Here is a 19,263-nt window from a genome sequence, read left to right as displayed (position 1 = left end):
GATGGTTGCACAGTGTCATCGAAGCAACCAACATGAATTTGTCCCAACTCTGGAAGGCAGTGGAAGATAGGAGGGCCTGGCGTGCTCTGGTCCATGGGGTCATGAAAAGTTGGACACAACTAAACGACGACAGCTACCACTGTAGAGCTTCGAAGTGTCTGTTAACAGCTGTGAGCATGCGCCTTTGCAGCTAGTGGGTACTTCACAGCAAACAGATTGCCTTGCAAAAGTCGTAACATTAACACAGCTTGAATGCTTTGGAGTGTTTTAAATCGATACTTTAATGCTAATTTAAGTGATGTTCAAAAGGCACATTTCACTAAATTATGGAGATGGAGAAGCACAGATGATTTCTCACATTTGGCAAATGTAATTATCAGTGAAAACATTAACCTATCTGAATCCCCGATCAAAATACTTCATTAGTGTAATTTGCAATCTATACTGGTTTACCTGAAATACATTATTTTCTTTTTAGAGAATGGTATGCTACATTTATCTATGTTCATTACCAATTTGGCTTCAGTGCCCGATTTAGATTTAGATTTGGAAAGCCAGGGCCCAACATATCCCCATACAAGGTGACCATGGGCCAGGAACTACATTGGTGTCAGAGTCATAACTACATTAAGACCTGCTGTAATCAGTAGAATGTAAGTAGCCATGATTGACTTAAATTCCACTGATTTCAGTGGGACTTACTACTATAAGGTCCAAGGCACTGTCTCTTAGTTTAATCTACCACATAAAGTTACTGGAAGAATAAAGGGCAGGAAGTACATTCATTTGTGCCAGAATGAAAAACATTATCTGCATTGTATTTGGCAACCACTCTCTGGGTCCCTAGATTCTGTTTTAAACTAAGTGCTTCCTAATTCACTCGTTTAAAAACAAAGAAGAACGCAAAGTAGCATCAAATTCATTTGCAATAGAGGAGATATTTGTTTGTGCAACTCAGGAGCACAATGTCCAGATGAGGTCTGGCTTGCAAAATTGATGCCTGGCAGCTGCATTTTAGAAGGGTGCAAACAAAAACAAAAGGGATGGAAGACTCTTCAAATAGCGAAAGGCCTAACACTCAAAACAAGGCAAGAGTTTGCATCTTTACTACTGGCCGAGAGGGCAGTATTATATTTAACAGATTTAATTTACAAGGGGATAGGCTTTCATTGGACATTAGGAGAAAGGTATTGACAATAAGAGTTGCTCAGCAATGCAGCCAAACTCCTCAAGAGGTGGAGGGTGGATGACCTTGACTAGACATCTCCAAGTGAAGACCGGGCTGCCATCTACTGGGAATACTCTACATTTGTTACAGCAGGCAGAGGAGTAGACAAGGATCCTACTTTGGAGATCGAAAAAATTATGTTGTTGGACTACAACTCCCAGTATTCTTAGTCCAAAATTATAATGTTTCCAAACACTTGACTCTCTCTCATTTCCTGTAAAGCAGTTCTTGTAAAACAAGTAACACACCCTTCTCTCTGCTTTTATCAATGCAACTTCTTGGAAACTTCTTTTTATTTCATTATTTCCTTTTAAAATTATGTAATATTACTTATTTTGATTCATTCAAGTCCATGATGAGTTTTGCAACACCAAATAGCTAAAATATATTTACAGTTCTTCTGCAGCTTAAGAAAGCAGTAAGCAACAGGCACTTGATAGAATCAGCATCTAGTGTAATAAGCTACTAGAGAAATCTTTTAACATTTATTTGTTCACTGTAAGATTTTTAAAATTAAGGGTGAAGTTTTTCATAAGCATTAGGAAATGTGCAAAGCTGCGCTTCTGGTTTATTCTCATTGTTTTATTGGTGGGGTAGTGATGGAAGAGAAAGGTCACTGATTTTCAACCAAGTAAAATCAATTAGGGATGAAAAACCTCTGTTGCTTCACAGGGAATGGCTTAAATTTGGTTGGATATGTTGTTTCAGGTGTCCCAAAGAGGGTCTCTCCAAACACAACATTCTCAGCATGAAGAGGAAAGCAACAACTGTTGTTTCAGATACACTCTTGGGCGATAAGTCCCTTTTTATAGGCAAAGACTCCAGCTCCAGCCAAAGAGGTGATGAAAGCAGAAAATCCAAGGAAGGCCAGGAATCCTGGGACGGACGGCAAGTTTCTCTGCAGAAATGTTGTTGTGATGGGGATGGCTGGAATATCCTAAGAAGGAATACATCCAATGTTACTGCATGACACTTAGAACAACTGAGGGTACAACTAGCCAACCCAGTTATCTCAGCCTGAATCAGTCTAGATTATGGCAAACAGGGTCACTTTGAGAAGTGGTATGTCATTTGGGATGATCCTTGCATCGACATGCAAGAATTGATCACACCATATCTTAAGCAACCTTGTTTAGCATGATCTAGATAATTTTTTTTCCTTTTAAAGGCAGAGAGGAAAGAAAAACAAAGAAAAAATAAAAACTCTCCTGCTCTTCCATGCTTTACCTAAGCTCCTTGATGATCTTGAGAAAGGGGAAGCTTCTTTGCTGCTCACATGTAGAGGAGAAGCAAGAGGAAGTTTTCTCTTTCTTTTTAACCGGTGCTGACACAGCATATCGATGATGCTTAGAAAAGGCTTTTGGGGGGAAAAGAACCCTTTCAAAGCATTGCTGGTGATCAAGCAATAATTAAAAAGAAATGGAAAATTTATTCTCCCTTCCCCTCCATAGGCATGCAGCAAGGAAGCTTCTCATTTCTCAAGGTTGTTAAGCAGTTTCAGCAAAGGGACAGCCAGCCAGCCACTCTGGTTCAAACCCAGTGATCACACATGCACCAGGAAAAAAAAGTAGCCACCACTTGGATTAGGACCTGGAAAACATGAATCCTATTCAGACATTATATGTCCTAGAACGCCTTCTAGATATTTTTAGACTACAACACCCATCAACCCTCTACTATATAGCAGAGCAATGATGAGAAACACTGGAAGTGACAACCCAACAAAATCTATTCCAGATTACGTCAGCATAAGACAGCACACTAGTCTGCCCTCATCTGTTTTTCCCTCTTCTCCCATGGAGAGTAATCACCCTTTGTGTGTGGAGATTGTTCACACAATTGCAAACCCTGAAAAATCAGTGTTCTTGATCACACAGAGAACCTTTACACATATGTACAGAAGACCCTCCTCTTTGTACCATTGCCCTCTGCACATGGAGAATGATGACAGAGAGGAAAGGTAGCAAGCTTCCTTCCTGATGTTTGTTTACTCATGGTGCAATCAGATGGCAAGAAAGGTGCACCTGTGATTGCACTGGAAAGGGTTGTTTTTAATGGGAGCAATCTCCCTAAAAGTGACTCTTCTATTCATTGTGGAATTATTCCAGTCCAGCTTCGAAAAGTACAGGCCTTACTGTTGAACCAAAAAGATCCAGCTTAGGCATGGATCAGGGTCCAGCAGAGTGCTATTGCCTGTATATCATGTGATAGCTGAGAAATGGCTCACAACATACCACAACACAGTCAGTCCAAAATGCAAGTTATATGCCACATGATCACACTCTTAATCCAAACCATATAACACTCAAGGTGACAGTTACAGTTGGATTTGACAAGGGACAATAAAGTGTCAAGTTTAAACAATGGTGGGAGAATCTGCAAAGGATATTAGGAACTAGAAGCAGATATAGAGAGGTGACATGGGGTACAGATGAGCAATCTGGGGCACAAGTGTGGGAGAATGACAAGATGGGGAAGAACTTTGTTCTGTACTTGTTTGTTTCATTTCTAGGCTGCCTTTCTACCTGCAAGGGAGAAATCATTCCCATTCTAAGCTGGTAAATCCCATTGTAAAACCAAGATAGAAAGGGAAATTAGGGACCTAATATTGCAGACTGAAAAGGAGTTCAAATACATATTTCCTGTATATCTTTTCATTCCTTGAGCTGAAATATCAACCAGTGATCCCTGACACTACCAATCATACCCTCAAATCCAGTAGGATAGAGAACCCATTTTATTCCCTACTGGCTACTCCCAGTTGTACCACTATAATGCCTCTCCAGCAGGCTGCAGGTTACAAATGAAATCTCAGAGACACTTCCAAGTTAAGTGCTTCACATAGAGAAAGAATAGCCGTATCAATTCATATGCATGTATAAAATGGTGAAAGAAGTACAATCCTTCACTAAAAAGTGGGTCGAAGGTTTTTGCATGAGGCATCCTCCTCGTAGTATGCCAAGAAATTAATCAGTGAGGTCATATAATCTAGGTAATGCATCAAGAATGTTGTATTCAGGATTTCTAGCAAGGCACTTAAGAAAACACTTGCCTTCGATTCTGGTTCTTTTACCCAAATTTCATTCTTTGAAATTTTCCCCATGCTCCACAACACCTGGAGAATTGAAAACAGAAAATTATATTGTGCTAACGATTATTCTTTTATATCATAAAAATGATACAGTAAAAGACTAAAATATCACAAAAGGTAACATCTTTCTGTTCCATGTATAGTGCAGATGCAGTTCAACACATCTGGATTCTGCAAAGTCTGTGTCTTTTAATTTGGGGTGGGTGGAAAGTCATTTGCTGCTCTGCCTCTGGCCCAGCCCATAATATAGTGGGAAATGAATTCAGAATTTTTAAAATATAAAACATGTAAACATTCCGTAAGCTACAATCATTCACATAGCCAATCCTTTCAAATCAAACCCTGTTATTTATTCTAAGCAATTGGCAAACCAATCCAGATGGCTGAAGATGGTCAGTTGGGTCATACATAATACTCTCATTTGCATGGGAGATCAGAAACTGTTTATTAAAAATACTTATAACATAACAATTCATGGCAAGAAAAATACAATATGACATAGAAGAGCTAGCTGCTCGATAGTTGAATTATGCATTTTTATGACTGTGAGACATTAATTTCTTAAGGAATTACTAGTTTCCTAAGGAATTACACTCATGTATTTGACTAGCCCTGAACGATCACTGAAACTGTAGAATATTGAAAAAGCCTGAATTTGACCATGCCATTCAAATTATTCTGGTTTTGTCTGAAAAATTAAACTTATACTTAAAACCTGTTTCTTTTAGCAATTAAACTCAAGGAGGCACACTCTTTCATGATGAAAAAACATTATTGTGCATCATTGTTAATCAGCCTTCCTAATTTGATATGCCTTCTTTCTTTTACGTAATAATAGCATTTCAGATGTGAATACCAAGAGCCCAAAACTCTTTGGGGGGAGGGACTTCTTTTTACCTCTCTGGCTGCTCTTTCTCCAGCTTCCACTGCCCCTTCCATGTAGCCACTCCACTGAGTAGCTGTCTCAGTGCCAGCAAAGTAGATCCGACCCGCTGGCTGGCGAATTACCCTTTAAAACAAATATCACCACATGGATTATTATGAGAATAGAGATAACCCTCCAACTTGCAGGTAATGGCTTTTTATGAAATGCTGGTATTATGTACCAAGGATGAAGAACCTAGAATATGTGTAGTAAGGTGCTAGTGTCGTGTTTGATGTTCTTAGGAGAAGAAATCAACAGCAGCAGCAACAACAAAGATGTTCACAAGGAATGTGAAAATATTAGCAAATCCCCACCTCTCTGGAATTTGTCTGCATTTTTTCATGTGTTCACATTTATTAACTTAATCTGACTTTACCTCAGGGAGAAAAGTGGCGATGCCAGCTGGGGCACTACTTATCCTGTCTTCCTATGTTCATAGACATTTTTAAGAGTTTGACCATAGATGAGAACTATCTTTACTAATTTTGGCAGAATGTGGAATGTGGATGAACATTCAACAACATGTCTGTATTTCTACAAACCAGATGATAACACTTCATGTGTCGAATGAAGTGCACAAGATTCATAAAAGCTTTTGTTATTAGAAATTACTTATTCTGCAAGATGCCAGCAATTAAATGCTTGGAAAATATGGTAAGAGTACTATGCTTTACATTTAGAAAGTTTTATTGTTCACTGATGTCCTATAACAGTATCAAAAAAAAGTATCTAATTTCACCTTCCATACTGGGACATGATGCCTGGTGGAAAATACGCTGTGTAGCAGCCTCCAGAATATTGTTCTGAACTCCAGTTCTTTTCTTCATAATGCACTGGCTGTAAGAGCAAAACAAACATCAGAAGGTGAGTAGCTCATTGATTCTCGGCAGCATTAAGACTGGGAATGCTGGATCCTTCTAAATTTTCCTTTATTACACTATATGGAGAAGTATTCATATAAACCAAATACATTAGAGTGAAGCAAGCAGGGTTGCACTTTCATAGAGCTCTGACTCAACAAATTTGGACTGAGCTGCATTTCACACCTATTGGCCACTACACAAAATGTTTCAAAAGCTTTCCCAATCCTGTGCTTTATTTATTTCTCCAGTACTTAGAGTGTTTTTCAAGATTAGTTGGTGAGATAGTTATGTTCCAGCAACCTTAAGAAAAAACTGTAATAATGGAGCACAACTTATTTCCAGAGCTGGCACTGTTTCTGTGTAATGATCACATTGTGTGGAACTAGTAGGCAAGACGCATCAACCCAACGGTGGCATTTCAGTAGGAGTGCACAGCTTAGTAATTCCTGGCATTAGAGGCTTTCTGCTGTACATATGAAGCCCTTCTTTGCCATGGTTTAGCGGTTAGGAGAGAAAAGAGGGAGATGGGAACAGTTAGCTAAACTGGCTCATGTGAACAGCAATTAACAGGATAATTCCACTGAAATTTAACTGAGTGATGGTGCCTTTTTTAATTAGCTATAAGATGCCTAGTCCATTCAAGTCAGTGGGATGTACTCATTACATAAATCAAACTTGCTTCATACATTTCTCATGTGCCAATTCTAATGAGTGGGGAAACAGTGGTGGGAAACGGTTGATGGAGAAAATGAAGACTGCGGTTGATTGAGAAAATGAAGACTGAGGAAGTCACTCTGCTGGAAAGACAGATGACCCATGAAGAGACTTTTAGGTAAGCCAACTCTCACTTTGACCCAACTTTGTACCACAGTCATTTGCAAGTGCAGAAAGGAATAGCCATATTCACACCTATGCCAGTGTACTCTATAACACTCAACAAGGTCTGAAGTTAGTTGTAACTGCTGGATAGCTCAGTGGTTTAATCATCGGTTGGGAGTTCAATTCCCTCCTGTGTCTCTTTGAAAGGGGCTGGACTCGAGGATCCACATAGTTCCTTCCAGCTCTGTAGTTTAAAGGTTAATAAAAGCTCTTGATGCTGCCCATTACTGAAACTTATTTGACTTATTTATGAACTGTGCTGCAGTGCTTCTGACATGAATGACAGAGACAGGGAGAAGCATAGTAGCTCTGTCCCTAGGTTGGAGAAGGTTTAGCCTTGGCATAACTCCTTCCTCACTCCATCCTTTCTCCACCATTTTGATGACTGTTCTGCTGGCGGATCTTAGCCAGCAAAATGTTGCAGTTGACAGATCTCTAAGATCAGTCAGCAGAAAGGGGTCCTGATAGCATATAGATATTTGCACAGCACATCTTTGCACGATTACTCAGTATGCTTTTCCAAACACAGAGCAACATGGCTCCTCATTTTGTAACAGCTTCACTTAATGACTTGTTTGTATTCTTGGTTTTTCCCCACTTCAGAATAAAGTAATCGTTAATTTCAGGGGAAGTCAATAATGAGAAGAACCTGGTGGCCCAACATTTAACACTGGAAGTCAAAGGTAGTGTCCCATAATCAATGATGATACAGCACAATGTCACTAATCATGCTTGTTTACAACTTAAAACAAGTTGTAAACTTGGACCATGGACAATCTCTCAGGAGGACTCCTTTAGCCAGATCCAGATCCTTCATAAGGCAAAACAGGACCAGGACAACATGAGTACTCCACCTTGATTTAGGCTTGAAAGATGAAGACGTATGCTTGCACAGAGGGTAAGATGAAAGCTGGAACAACTTGTTATACTGCACACCGCTACCAATCATGGGGCATGCATGTTACATACTTAGTCTAATATATAAGACTTTTCTGGTTTTACACAGATTAAGTTATGCCAATTGAGAAAGGGGCTTCTTACCAGCTGGCTGCTGTACTTTTTTTGTGATATACTTTCAAACCATATTTTTTGTAGCTGAAATTTAAATCTATAGTGTATCGTTCATCTTCCTCTGTACTTTAACTGTACCTTTTATTCAGAATTACAGTGAACTACTGCAAATCCTGGTTTTGGGGGGAAAGGCAAGCTATAAATCCAATTTTAAAAAAATAATCTAAAATAGCCTTCACTCTGGTCTTCAAAGCTAATCATTTTTTGATCAGTACAGGGCAAAGTAGGTACAAAATTATTCCCACAGCAGACAGCATAAGCAGATCCTGCATCACAATCTCAAATTATATTGTTTGAAGTTTCAGTTTTATCCACTTAAAGATTTTCTATTAGTACTCTATCTACCCTCTTTACCTTCTGCAAACCTGACACACATGAAAAAGCATTTGGTGGTGTAAACTTAGACATCTGAATCACAGGAAAAAGCATTTGAGGGTTTGAAGGAATTCATTCAAACTGAGAGGTAAAAATAAGTGTCATAAATTATCTTTTCAATTTTTTCAAAAAAAATTGATATAAGTAAATTAAAATGGCCAGTTATTCACATAGTGATTAAATCAGAACTATGTATATAATGCTTCACAGATGTTAGATGGTGTTCTTCCTTACCTGTAATGCTTCTGTTGATCCCAATACTTTTGCATACAGTTCACTTATCTTTTTCTTCCTACATGAAGAAGGAAAAGATAGAAGGAAAAGATAGGATCCAAATCTGTCATTAGATTTTCAGCTCTTAGAATACCACAGTACAAAAGTACAGTACAAGGCAAATACTGGTCCACAATATAAAACAAATCATTCCATATAAATGTAACAAGTTCATAAAATCAAAGATTAGTTTCAACTTATGTAAGAATGAATGGCTTAAACATGCCACCAAGTATGAAAAGGCTGCAGGTTTAAAACTTTGCTTGAAACTCCTTGGAAGAAAGGTGGAATAAAATATAGTGATATTAATATTAAGGGAAAAAATAAGATTGGATAAAAGTAATTAGTTGTTGTATGTATTACAGTCATCCACAGAGGTCTGACTGCATACATTACAATACTGTAATTTACTTAAAAACATATTAGTAAACATTATTATTAGTTAGTTTTACATAATTTAAAAAACATAAATTTTTAAACTAGATATTTAAAAGTCATGTCTTCTTACCTCTCCTCTTTGCTAAGCTCTGCTAATCTAAATGCCCTTCTTGTAAGAATAAAGCTAAATGGGGAAAAAAACCACCAAAACATAATTAATATGTCAGTATCAATATCAGTATCTATTGATCGATCGCTAACCAAAATATTTGTGCTTAAGTAATTATTTTTAAAAAGCTATGTACAGTTCAGTTCTACACAGACAACTATTTTAAAGAGGAAAAAGAAATGAATTCTTGATTTTACATACTTTCACTCATTTCACAGTGGAACTCCTGACACCTCTTTTTCTTTCTTTCTTTCTTTGTTGTAAAAACAAACAACCACAGGATATCATTCTAATCAGGTGGAAGGAAAGGGACTGTATATACTCTTTAACTTTTTGCACTACTCTGTCTGAAATCATATCTCCACTCTCTGATAGCCCATTGTTGTATATTTACTGGAGGCCTTGGTTTCATGGCTTGAGAATAACCTCGTCGTCCCCCCCCCCCCACTCCCAGCAACCTTACACAGACTTTCTCCCATATTTTCACCTGAATAGCTACAAGAAGGGATCTGGGAGCTTTTCATTCTGTGTTTGATCAGCTACAGTGTGACATGTCACAGTAACCCAAGAAACAGTGGTTAGTCTTGAAAATGGTTTGTTTGAAACAAGTGAACTACAGAGCACAACCTTTGGAGTTGGCTTGATTCAACAAGCCATAATTAAAATTAACCAATTTATAGTTCAGATACGTAGGAAACTGTGGCTAATCAAGGATGAAACAAAAGTTTCAGTCTCCTTTTCAGTCCCCACATGGAAGAACAGATGGGTATATGAGCCGCTGAGGGAAGCTAGACATGTTAGCCTTGATTTTCACACTCCCCCTGTAACATCTTGTAACATTCCAATGTGTTTGGAGGTCATGTAGGCCTTATCGTATTTCTAGGAGTCAAAGTCAGCTAAACTTCATTACATTTGGTATGAGGAATCTTGTTTCTATACGTGTGCTACCTTACTATATGTTGATGTATGTTTCACTACTTTTCTTATTCAATACCTACTCGCTATAAGAATCTCTCTCACAATATTAAACAATGGATTAGTATCTCATAAAATGATCTGTACTCCACAAAAGCTGGTGCTAAAATACAATTTTTTAACTGAAAGCACCCTTGAAACTTTCTTTTATTATGCTGAAACAGGCTAACATGTCTTCTTCCTTGAAAATCTGAACACAATATCTGTCTACATACCACTTGCTATAGAATAAATGACATAAGCCTCCATTCTGGACCAGTTTAGGTGTATATGAATGTACATTTAAGCAGGTTTTATATGGACAACTTTCAGGGTTTATGGCAGTAAGTCATTATAAGGGTGAGGATGATTATGTAGGGCTGGGAGTGTAAGTACAACAATTCAGCAGAACTCCCTTCAAGAAACCAAGTAGTACCTAGTACAGTGGGGTCTTGACTTGAGAACTTAATCCGTATTGGAAGGCGGTTCTCAAGTCAAAACGTCTGTAGGTCAAGTCTCCATTGACCTACAGTGCATTGAAAACCGATTAATCCCGTAACAGGCCGTTTTTGTTCCATTTTGGTTTTTTTCTGGTCTGTAAGTCAATTCTCAGGCTGCAAGTCAAACCTAAATTTTGCGGCCAGAGAAGTCTGTAACTCAAAAAGTCTGTAAGTCAAGCCGTCTGTAAGTCAAGGGTCCACTGTAATTGTGTGCCCTATACGTCCAGCAACACGTGTAAACAGATAATTACATAAGACATAAGACATAAGACATAAGAAATTTATTTGTCATTGCGCTCACAAGTGGGTGCAACGAAATGAGGTGCTCTTCCCCAAGGTAAAACTGGACAACACTACAAAAAAAAGTTAAAATATACACAACTTTCACCATCCAAATATAGATACCCCGTTTTCTCTCAGCAATTAAAATCCACCAAAAACCTATGGCCCACATTTAAACTCAATACTGCACTTGGGTAAAAACTGTTCTTGAATCTGCTTGTCCTTGCTTTCAATACCCTGAATCTCCTTCCTGATGGTAATAGTTTAAAGAGCTGATATCCCGGATGAGAGGAGTCTTTCAGTATGTTAGATATCTTCCTCTTACATCTGTTCTTATACAATTCTTCCAAAGAGGGGAGTGAACAGCCAATGATGTTTTGGGCCGTCTTAATCACCCTTTGAATTGCCTTTTTCTCTGCCACTGTGCAGCTCGTGAACCATACACAGAGACAGTAGGATAATATGCTCTCAATCGAACTCCGATAGAAGGTGATTAACAAACTCTCAGTCAATTGTTGCTTTCTAAGAATCCTTAGAAAATACAACCGTTGTTGTGCCTTCCTGATTAACACAGCGGTGTTTGCACTCCAAGTCAGGTCATTTGTTATGATAGTCCCAAGAAACTTACATTCAACCACCTGTTCCACACAAACTCCATCTATATACAGTGGCTGAATGTCTGCTCTTTTTTTCCTATAGTCCACTATGAATTCCTTGGTTTTTTGGATGTTAAATAAAAGATTGGTTTTTTTGCACCAGCGGGATAGCTGTAATACCTCGTCCCGATACGCAGACTCATCATCCCCAGAGATAAGTCCTACTAGTGTAGTATCGTCTGCAAATTTGATAATCCTATTACTGGGATGGTTATTGGTGCAATCCGATGAATAAATGGAGAACAGTAGTGGACTAAGGACACAGCCTTGTGGAGTGCCAGTGCTGAGTATCTTGTCAGTAGAGATGTAGTCATTCAGTTTAACCCTTTGTGGACGATTTGTTAAAAAATCCAAAATCCACAGACAGATAGAATCTGGAAAATCAAGATCTTTAAGTTTGTCTATTAATCTGTGGGGTATAATGGTGTTAAAAGCAGAGCTAAAGTCCGCGAACAGCATTCTTACATAATTCCCTTGTGTTTCCAAGTGGGATAAAGCCATATAATTACTTCATGTATAATAAATTTAGGGGCAGGAAAGAATTAGTAGGATAGCAGAAATATTTCTCTGTAGTGTTATTTCATTTTACATAAGATGGTGACTCTCAGTCTTTTGTGTCTTTATATTCTACCCATTGTACTATCAACTAATCTGCATCCTGCTGGTGGTATATGTACCACTGGCTGAGAATAACTGACCTAGGATATGTTCCATAACTCTACAAGTCTAATCTGATCTATCTGTTTATGTAGCTGATTTTACAAATTAACATTTTAATATATATATATTATTACCCCATAATAGCAGGTATGGACCCATCAGGTTTCGTATCATCTAAAGTTACTGAAACTGGAGCCTCATCATCCAGAATCAACATGGCTCCACAGTATCCTAGCAGGAAAAAAGAAAACAGGAATATAATCAGAAATACTGAATGCAATTATCTCAATGATATACATATGCATATACCTTCACTATTCTTCCCAGTTCCCAAGCATTCTGTATATTTCAGCCTATCTAACTATCTAAAGGAACACACATTATTATTTTTCAGGTTTTTATGATGAAAATGTCTGCACCAAGCAACGTATTGATATGTATTGCCATTTCCCACTGCCATGCACAATGGTTGCATTAGGAGTTCAAAACGATTGAGGCAGTGTAACATTAAGGCTGTGATTTAATAAGAGCTGAACAAAGAAAACACATTAAGCTCGGTGATTGTGCATACTCACATGGGCAAGAGGACGTGACCCACCAAACCCAAACTGGCAGTTTCATCACTACTTCTGGGTTTTGCCATTGAGGAAAGGGTTGGGGAACTCTGCCAGGCTTGCCCCATTTCAATTCTCCTTTGCAGGAGAAGTTTTGAGCAATGAAAAGTTTGACTCAAATTAGTTCAGAAACTTTAATTGTGCTGTAATTAATTCATACTCACCCATTCTTTTCCAAAAGGGTTCTTTGTAGTACATCATGGTTTTAATAACAGAGCCCATTGGAAGGCGCTGGATTAACTGGTTTCTTTTTGTTGGCAGTTCTGGTTTGAAATGGATTTTTGTGGTTAGGATTGGCGGAATGGCACAGATCACAAACTTGCACTACAAAATATAAGGAAACATCTGAGATATCATTTTAATTATATATCTAAAACATTTTAATTCACTTTTCAGGACCCATTTCTTTTACAAGACTCAGACCATATAAAATACAATTCATGTTAAAATAGAATAAAATATCAGCAGTTCAGGATTTTTTCAAGTCCTGTACAATTAAGTTAAATACAGATGGAAATAAGAATGATTCAGAACTTTAAACCCGCGCCCCTCAGTCCTCAAGCAAAGATGAGGTCATAGGTGTCTCTCCTTTGGGATACAAATTCCAGAGCAGTTCTCATAGTGGCTAATGGCTCAGATTCTGGGACTGAGCTTTTTGAAGAGTTGGACATGACTAAACAACTAAACAACAACAATACATGGTCGGGATACAAACTTTCTAACTATGTACACTTAGCAATTCAATTAATTTGACAGGCACATTGGTGCAAGACAAAAGCAATGAGCCGTGCAGTAGTTGACCAGAGATATACTGACAAAAGGAAACAAAGTACAGAGAAAATAAATTTCAAAGACTATACAAGGGCAGGCCAATTACACTGGGCTAAGAGGTCTACTAGATATGCCCTCTATTAATAAATACACATGATTTTTATTCTGACTGAATTACCTTATATATCTCATGGTTCAGTGTCTCCACAACGACGTTATCACCTGATTGATCAATGCAAAATACAGGACTCTCCAGTTTAACGTTTCCTTTGAGTCGCTCCATGATCTTTTCTGTTATCTGTCCAGAACCCCCAACAAATTTTCTCTCCTGGGAGCATAAGAAACAACAACAACATAATTGTGAACTTTAGCAATGCACAAGTGTTCTACCAGAGCCCATATTTAGCCTGAGGGCTAACATCTACATACTTTGTTGTTTTGGATCACCTATTTTTTCACTCTCACATATGCATTCAGTGTCCCAGTTTGATCAGAACCATCACATACAGGAGATTATGCTTTAAACCTTTCCCTCCTCTTGTCAACTTTTCACCTGTACTCACACCTAACCTATACAGAAACCAAAAAAGTCATGAAATGGTATCTGTACCAGTACAGGGCTTTCCCTTCCATTCACCCCTCCTCCTTGTATACCCTCTATTGAAGGGGAGAAATACACATACACACATACCTCTGGTATTCTGAAGCTTAAAAAAGAAGGCAAGAATCTTTTGTGCTCAGATTTCATTTTGCCTACAGCTTAGAAACTGTTTCTAATGATCTGAATAAATGACACTAATGTTTAGCACTACCTAACTATTCTGGGTGAATTGTTATTTCTGTAGATATTTGATTTATTTGTAAAATGAATAAAGGGAAAAAACTGAAGTCAAAAAAGACAGCTAGAAAAAATTAAAAACAAACAGTGAGAAATATCTATTCCTATCAGGATGGTGCTTAACAAATAAGAACTTTTATTATGAGCCAACAGTATAGTAAGGCTGCAAAAAAGGGTCAATAATCTGTTAGGCTTCATTAATTAACAGAAGGATAGTCTCCAAATCACATGCACTACTAGTTCCCTGGTATCTAGCACTAGCTGGGCCTCATCATGAATATTGTGTCCAGTTCTGGATCCCACACTTAAAGAACGATGCAGACAAACTAGAACATGTTTAGATGGGAATAAAAAGGATGACTGGAAACCAAGACCTGTAAAGAAAGACTGAAAGAACTGGGCATGTTTAGCCTTGATAAAAGAAGATTGAGGGGAGATACAATAACAAATACTTTTAAGATGTCATACTGAGGAGCAGGATCTGTTCTCAGTCATTCCAGAATGCAGGGCATGTAATAATGGGGTCAAGCTACAGGAAGTCAGAATTCAGTTGAATATCAGGAAAAACCTCTCAACTGTTACAGCAGTACAAAAATGGAACCAACTTACCTCAGCAGGTGATGAGTACTCCCAAAACTGGAGGCAAAGTAGCCATCTGTCAGATATACCAGTGATTCCTAACCTTGGGTAACCCAGGTGTTCTTGGACTGAAATTTACAGAAACCCTGGCCAGCAGAGCTGGTAGTGATGGCTTCTGGGAATTTCAGTCCAAGAACACATGGGTTACCAAAGTTCAGGAATCACTGAGGTACACTGTGAGTCAGATTCCTGCATTGAGCAAGGGGTTGGACTTGATGGCCTTATAGCTCCCTTCCAACTCCATTGCACTATCATTCTATGATTACTGAAATTTCTACTGAATTTTTCATGGGCAAGGAAAATGTTCATTGGTTTGTGCATTCATGAAAGAATGCAGAGCAGGTCAGAGATTTACTTTAATCTCTCCCCCTGCAAGAGGAAGTTTTCTTTCCACGGCAGAAACAGCACAGTAACTGTGTTTTATAAAATCTGGGAAAACTAACTATGTATGTACATGGGTTTTTTGTGGTTACCAAATTCCTAATCATTGCCTGTGCTTTTATCAATGATCACATACAACCAGCAATTTCCTAAAATATATATAATTGTTTGCAAAGAACGTTAAAGTACAATGATTAAAGAACAAGACAATCTGCAGGCTTACAATGTAATTGACATAACAAAGAGGAAGAAGAGATTGGGGGACAAAACTGAAACTAACAACAAAAGAAATGTAAACAGCAGGAAAAGTGACTTTCTTGGATGCCCAAGTAATATGAATTTTGCATTTTCTTTATTCTTTAGCTAGGAAATCACATAAACTAGGGCCAGAAACCTACACTAGAGATGATCTGTGACTGGAAAATGGAAATTGCTGACCAATGTGCATATCTGAGAGTCACAATTTGAGCTCTTTTCACTTTCAAGACTATGCAGATTAGCTTCTTTTCTTTGATGACAGGTCCTCCAGATTTAAGCATGGGACTCCTTTGTAGTTTGATTTCACAAACATGGAAAGGCTGTCCCAATCACCTTTCTGCAACATTAAAATGCTTTTGGCCATCTCTATGGGCCATCTCTAATGTCTGTTTCTTGCCTAATTGTTTTAAAAACTAGTTTTTAGTGCTGCCATCAAAATCATTGCTTGAAGAGGAGGGCATGCTCACTAAAACTGCAGTCAAGCCATGACTTGCCAGAGCCTCAAAATACATTCTTCAGTTCATATTCAAGAATAAAAGAAGACTGAAGCTTCCACCTGAATGAGAGGGTCATGTCAAAGCCACATGTCTTCCTCTGCATTGCTGACTGAGGCATTGGTTCCCTTGGCTTCTGAGGACCAGAATGTCAATCTGAACTTGGGAAGTTACTAGCTTAGAGTACAGATCATAGAGTCCCCCAGTCTGTGTGGCCAGTGGCAGAATTCTATCTGTAGGAAAGCAGATTGCTTTTCTAACATTGAAGGTTATTTATTTGACTGTAATTACAACTAATCCAATAAAACCTTTTGCTACAACGTCAGGCTGTAGAGACATGGACAAAGACTAAAATGAAAGCATAATGCTTCCAAAGTGTGATTCGTTAATGGCATTCCATAGCATCAGTAGAGTGTTGCTTTCTATAATTTATTTTCTGCAATGGTATCTATTTCTTCCTGACTTCCATTAGAAAGGTTATTTTTTTAAAAAAAAGGAGAAAGAAAAATAATGTTCTGCAGTCAAAGGACCTTCACAAAGACCTTGGGGATTATGATATCCAATAAATAGTACTTCAGATGCATGTGTATTCAACTTGAGATACATGTGTATAACAAGCTTAAGTTAAGTAACTAACTAGTAGCCATGGAAACTAAATTGCATCATTATAATGGACACAGCAAAAACTATACTGAAGACATTATGGGGTGAATAGAGGAGAGGGAAAATAATATTAATTTAACTCTGCAGGATTCTAAATGTGATTCCAACATTTCTATGTTGTTATTCAAAAACTGCAAAATTACACAGACTTTGCACACAGGCAGAAATCCTGTTGGTTAGCATACTAAATTGCATGAGACTAGGCCCATTGAATCCATGGGGATTTGATAAGTCAACTCCTCTGTAAATTCCATTAATTAAAAAATATACTCTTAAAATAGGCTCATTTGAATCAATGGAACTTACAGGGGAGTTGACTCCAAATATTCATAACTGTGTGGGGCCTACTGTAGTGTGACTTGCTGTGCTAAGCAATGGAATTTCACTGTATTTTAAATTCTTCATGAATTTCAAATTCATGAAGAATTTTTTAAGAGCCAACTTAAGACCTGGCTCTTTAGGCAGGCCTTCCCTCCTGTCAATACTTGATTTTTAATTTTATATTTTAATTTTCGTCTATATTTTAATCCATCTTGAATGATACTAATATTACTGATTTAAATTGTTGTTTTTAATTCTTTTATGATATTTCTATTGTAAGCCGCCCAGAGTAGACGTAGTCTAAATGGGCGGGATATAAATCTAATTAATTAATTAATTAATTAATAATATCACACCACACTTATTCCACAGACTTTCTTAAAGGAAAGACACAAAATTCCACGTACCTGCCCTCCATTGGTCACAGAAAAGATCCTGTATGTTCCTCCACACAGTTTCACATACCACAAGAACCAAAGAGCAGAGACTTCATGCAGCTCAGAAGTGACATTGACATTAACAAAGAGAGTAGTGAAATCTCTAGCAGCTCTGTATATAATTGAGAAGGAGACACAGCACAGAGAGAGATTCAGTTTATTTTGCTACAGCTATTATGCAGTTATGCAGCAGTTATGCCCACTGGGTCTGGTAGGGCAAAGTCATCCTAATCAGCAGCAGTTATGCCCACTGGGTCTGGTAAGTCATCCTAATCAGGGTCAACTACCCCCAGTTTACAACCTAGGCCCTCACATGTCCTAAATATGTCTTAAACCCACATACCTGCTGGTTGGGAGGCGCACTGAAAGTGGTTGGTGCCCCACCTGCCCAACAGTAGGACCACCTCTGCTTCAAAGTATATTTCTTTCTACAGAAGAATTGTCAAAGGAATTACTTCTTGGAAGAGTGGGTTGAACATTTCTTTAGTTTGATGGTGAATGCCCATTAATTCTCTAGTGCTACAGAACTATTCAGGGTTTATTATATGATATGGGAAAGCTAAGAAACTAGAATATTTGGAAGCTGCAGCAGGAACATCTCTTTGGAACATCTCTTTATAACTCCTATCTTGGCTCAGTCACACTGGCTGCCTGTTTGCTTCTGGGCCAAGTTCAAGGAGCTCATGTTAACTTTCAATGCCCTTAACGGTTTAGGATCTTGTTACCTGGCTGAGCGCCTCTCCCTCAAGACATCTATCCGCCCCACCCACATCTCTCATATTGGGAAGGCTCCACGTGCCCACCCTGAGGGAGGCCCAGAAATCAGCTACATGGAACTGTGCCTTCTCTGTGGTGGCCACTTCTCTCTGGATCTCCCTCCCACTACAGGTGCAGTTGGCGCCATCCCTCCTGAGTTTTAGGAAGCAACCGAAGACCTGGTTGTTTTCCCAAGCATTTCAATCATTGGCTTCTAATCAAGTAATTTTTTTGATTCCCTCTTTTATTTGCCAAGACAGAAAAACAAACGAATTTATTTATTTATTTAAAATATTTTATGCTGCCTTCCTCCTTAAAAAGAACTCAAGGCAGCTAAATAGATAAATAAATATTAATAAAATGGTTTCAATATGGGTTAAAATCTCCTACTTGGTCCAGCAGTGTTTGTTAATGAACTCTTTCATGGTCATTTTGTCTAATTCTTCAGCAAATGGTGCATCCCATGGTGCTTCAGCAGGAATCTAGAGAGAAATACAAAAGAGGTTGTATTGTGAAGGCTTTCATGGCCAGGATCTAATGGTTATTATGGGTTTTTCGGGGTCTTTGGCCATGTTCTGACTCCTGTCCTCTGAAAGATGCGGGATGGCCACAGAGACTGGCGAAACGTTAGGAAGAACGACCTTCAGGACACGGCCAAAGAGCCTGAAAAACCCACAACGACCATAAAAGAGGTTGTATGGTCAGTCCACTGTTCTTGTTTACTGAGCAAGGTCAAACCTGAGCCGGTTCAAAGCAAGGTGACATCCAAACAACAGCATCACTTCAC

The 19,263-nt window shown here is 38.3% G+C and overlaps 1 protein-coding gene across 1 annotated transcript in view; it reads right to left on the bottom strand.

Annotated features, from left to right (window-relative positions):
• Positions 1–262: 262 nt before the first annotated feature.
• The window catches only part of LOC110074057 (amine oxidase [flavin-containing] A), a 50,729-nt gene continuing 31,728 nt past the window's right edge, over positions 263–19,263 (bottom strand). Inside the window, exons 5-15 of the mRNA XM_020783900.3 lie at positions 18,867–18,958; positions 17,691–17,832; positions 13,868–14,017; positions 13,083–13,242; positions 12,439–12,535; positions 9,214–9,267; positions 8,667–8,724; positions 5,984–6,081; positions 5,217–5,328; positions 4,281–4,343; positions 263–2,165 (exon numbers count right to left, since the gene is read on the bottom strand). Coding sequence (XP_020639559.3) covers positions 2,004–2,165; positions 4,281–4,343; positions 5,217–5,328; positions 5,984–6,081; positions 8,667–8,724; positions 9,214–9,267; positions 12,439–12,535; positions 13,083–13,242; positions 13,868–14,017; positions 17,691–17,832; positions 18,867–18,958 — 1,188 coding nt within the window. The 3' untranslated portion in view covers positions 263–2,003. The remainder of the gene's footprint in view (positions 2,166–4,280; positions 4,344–5,216; positions 5,329–5,983; positions 6,082–8,666; positions 8,725–9,213; positions 9,268–12,438; positions 12,536–13,082; positions 13,243–13,867; positions 14,018–17,690; positions 17,833–18,866; positions 18,959–19,263) is intronic.

This window comes from Pogona vitticeps, chromosome 3, assembly GCF_051106095.1.
Source record: "Pogona vitticeps strain Pit_001003342236 chromosome 3, PviZW2.1, whole genome shotgun sequence".
Lineage (NCBI taxonomy): Eukaryota > Metazoa > Chordata > Lepidosauria > Squamata > Agamidae > Pogona > Pogona vitticeps.
This window is presented reverse-complemented; position numbering and strand designations above follow the sequence as displayed.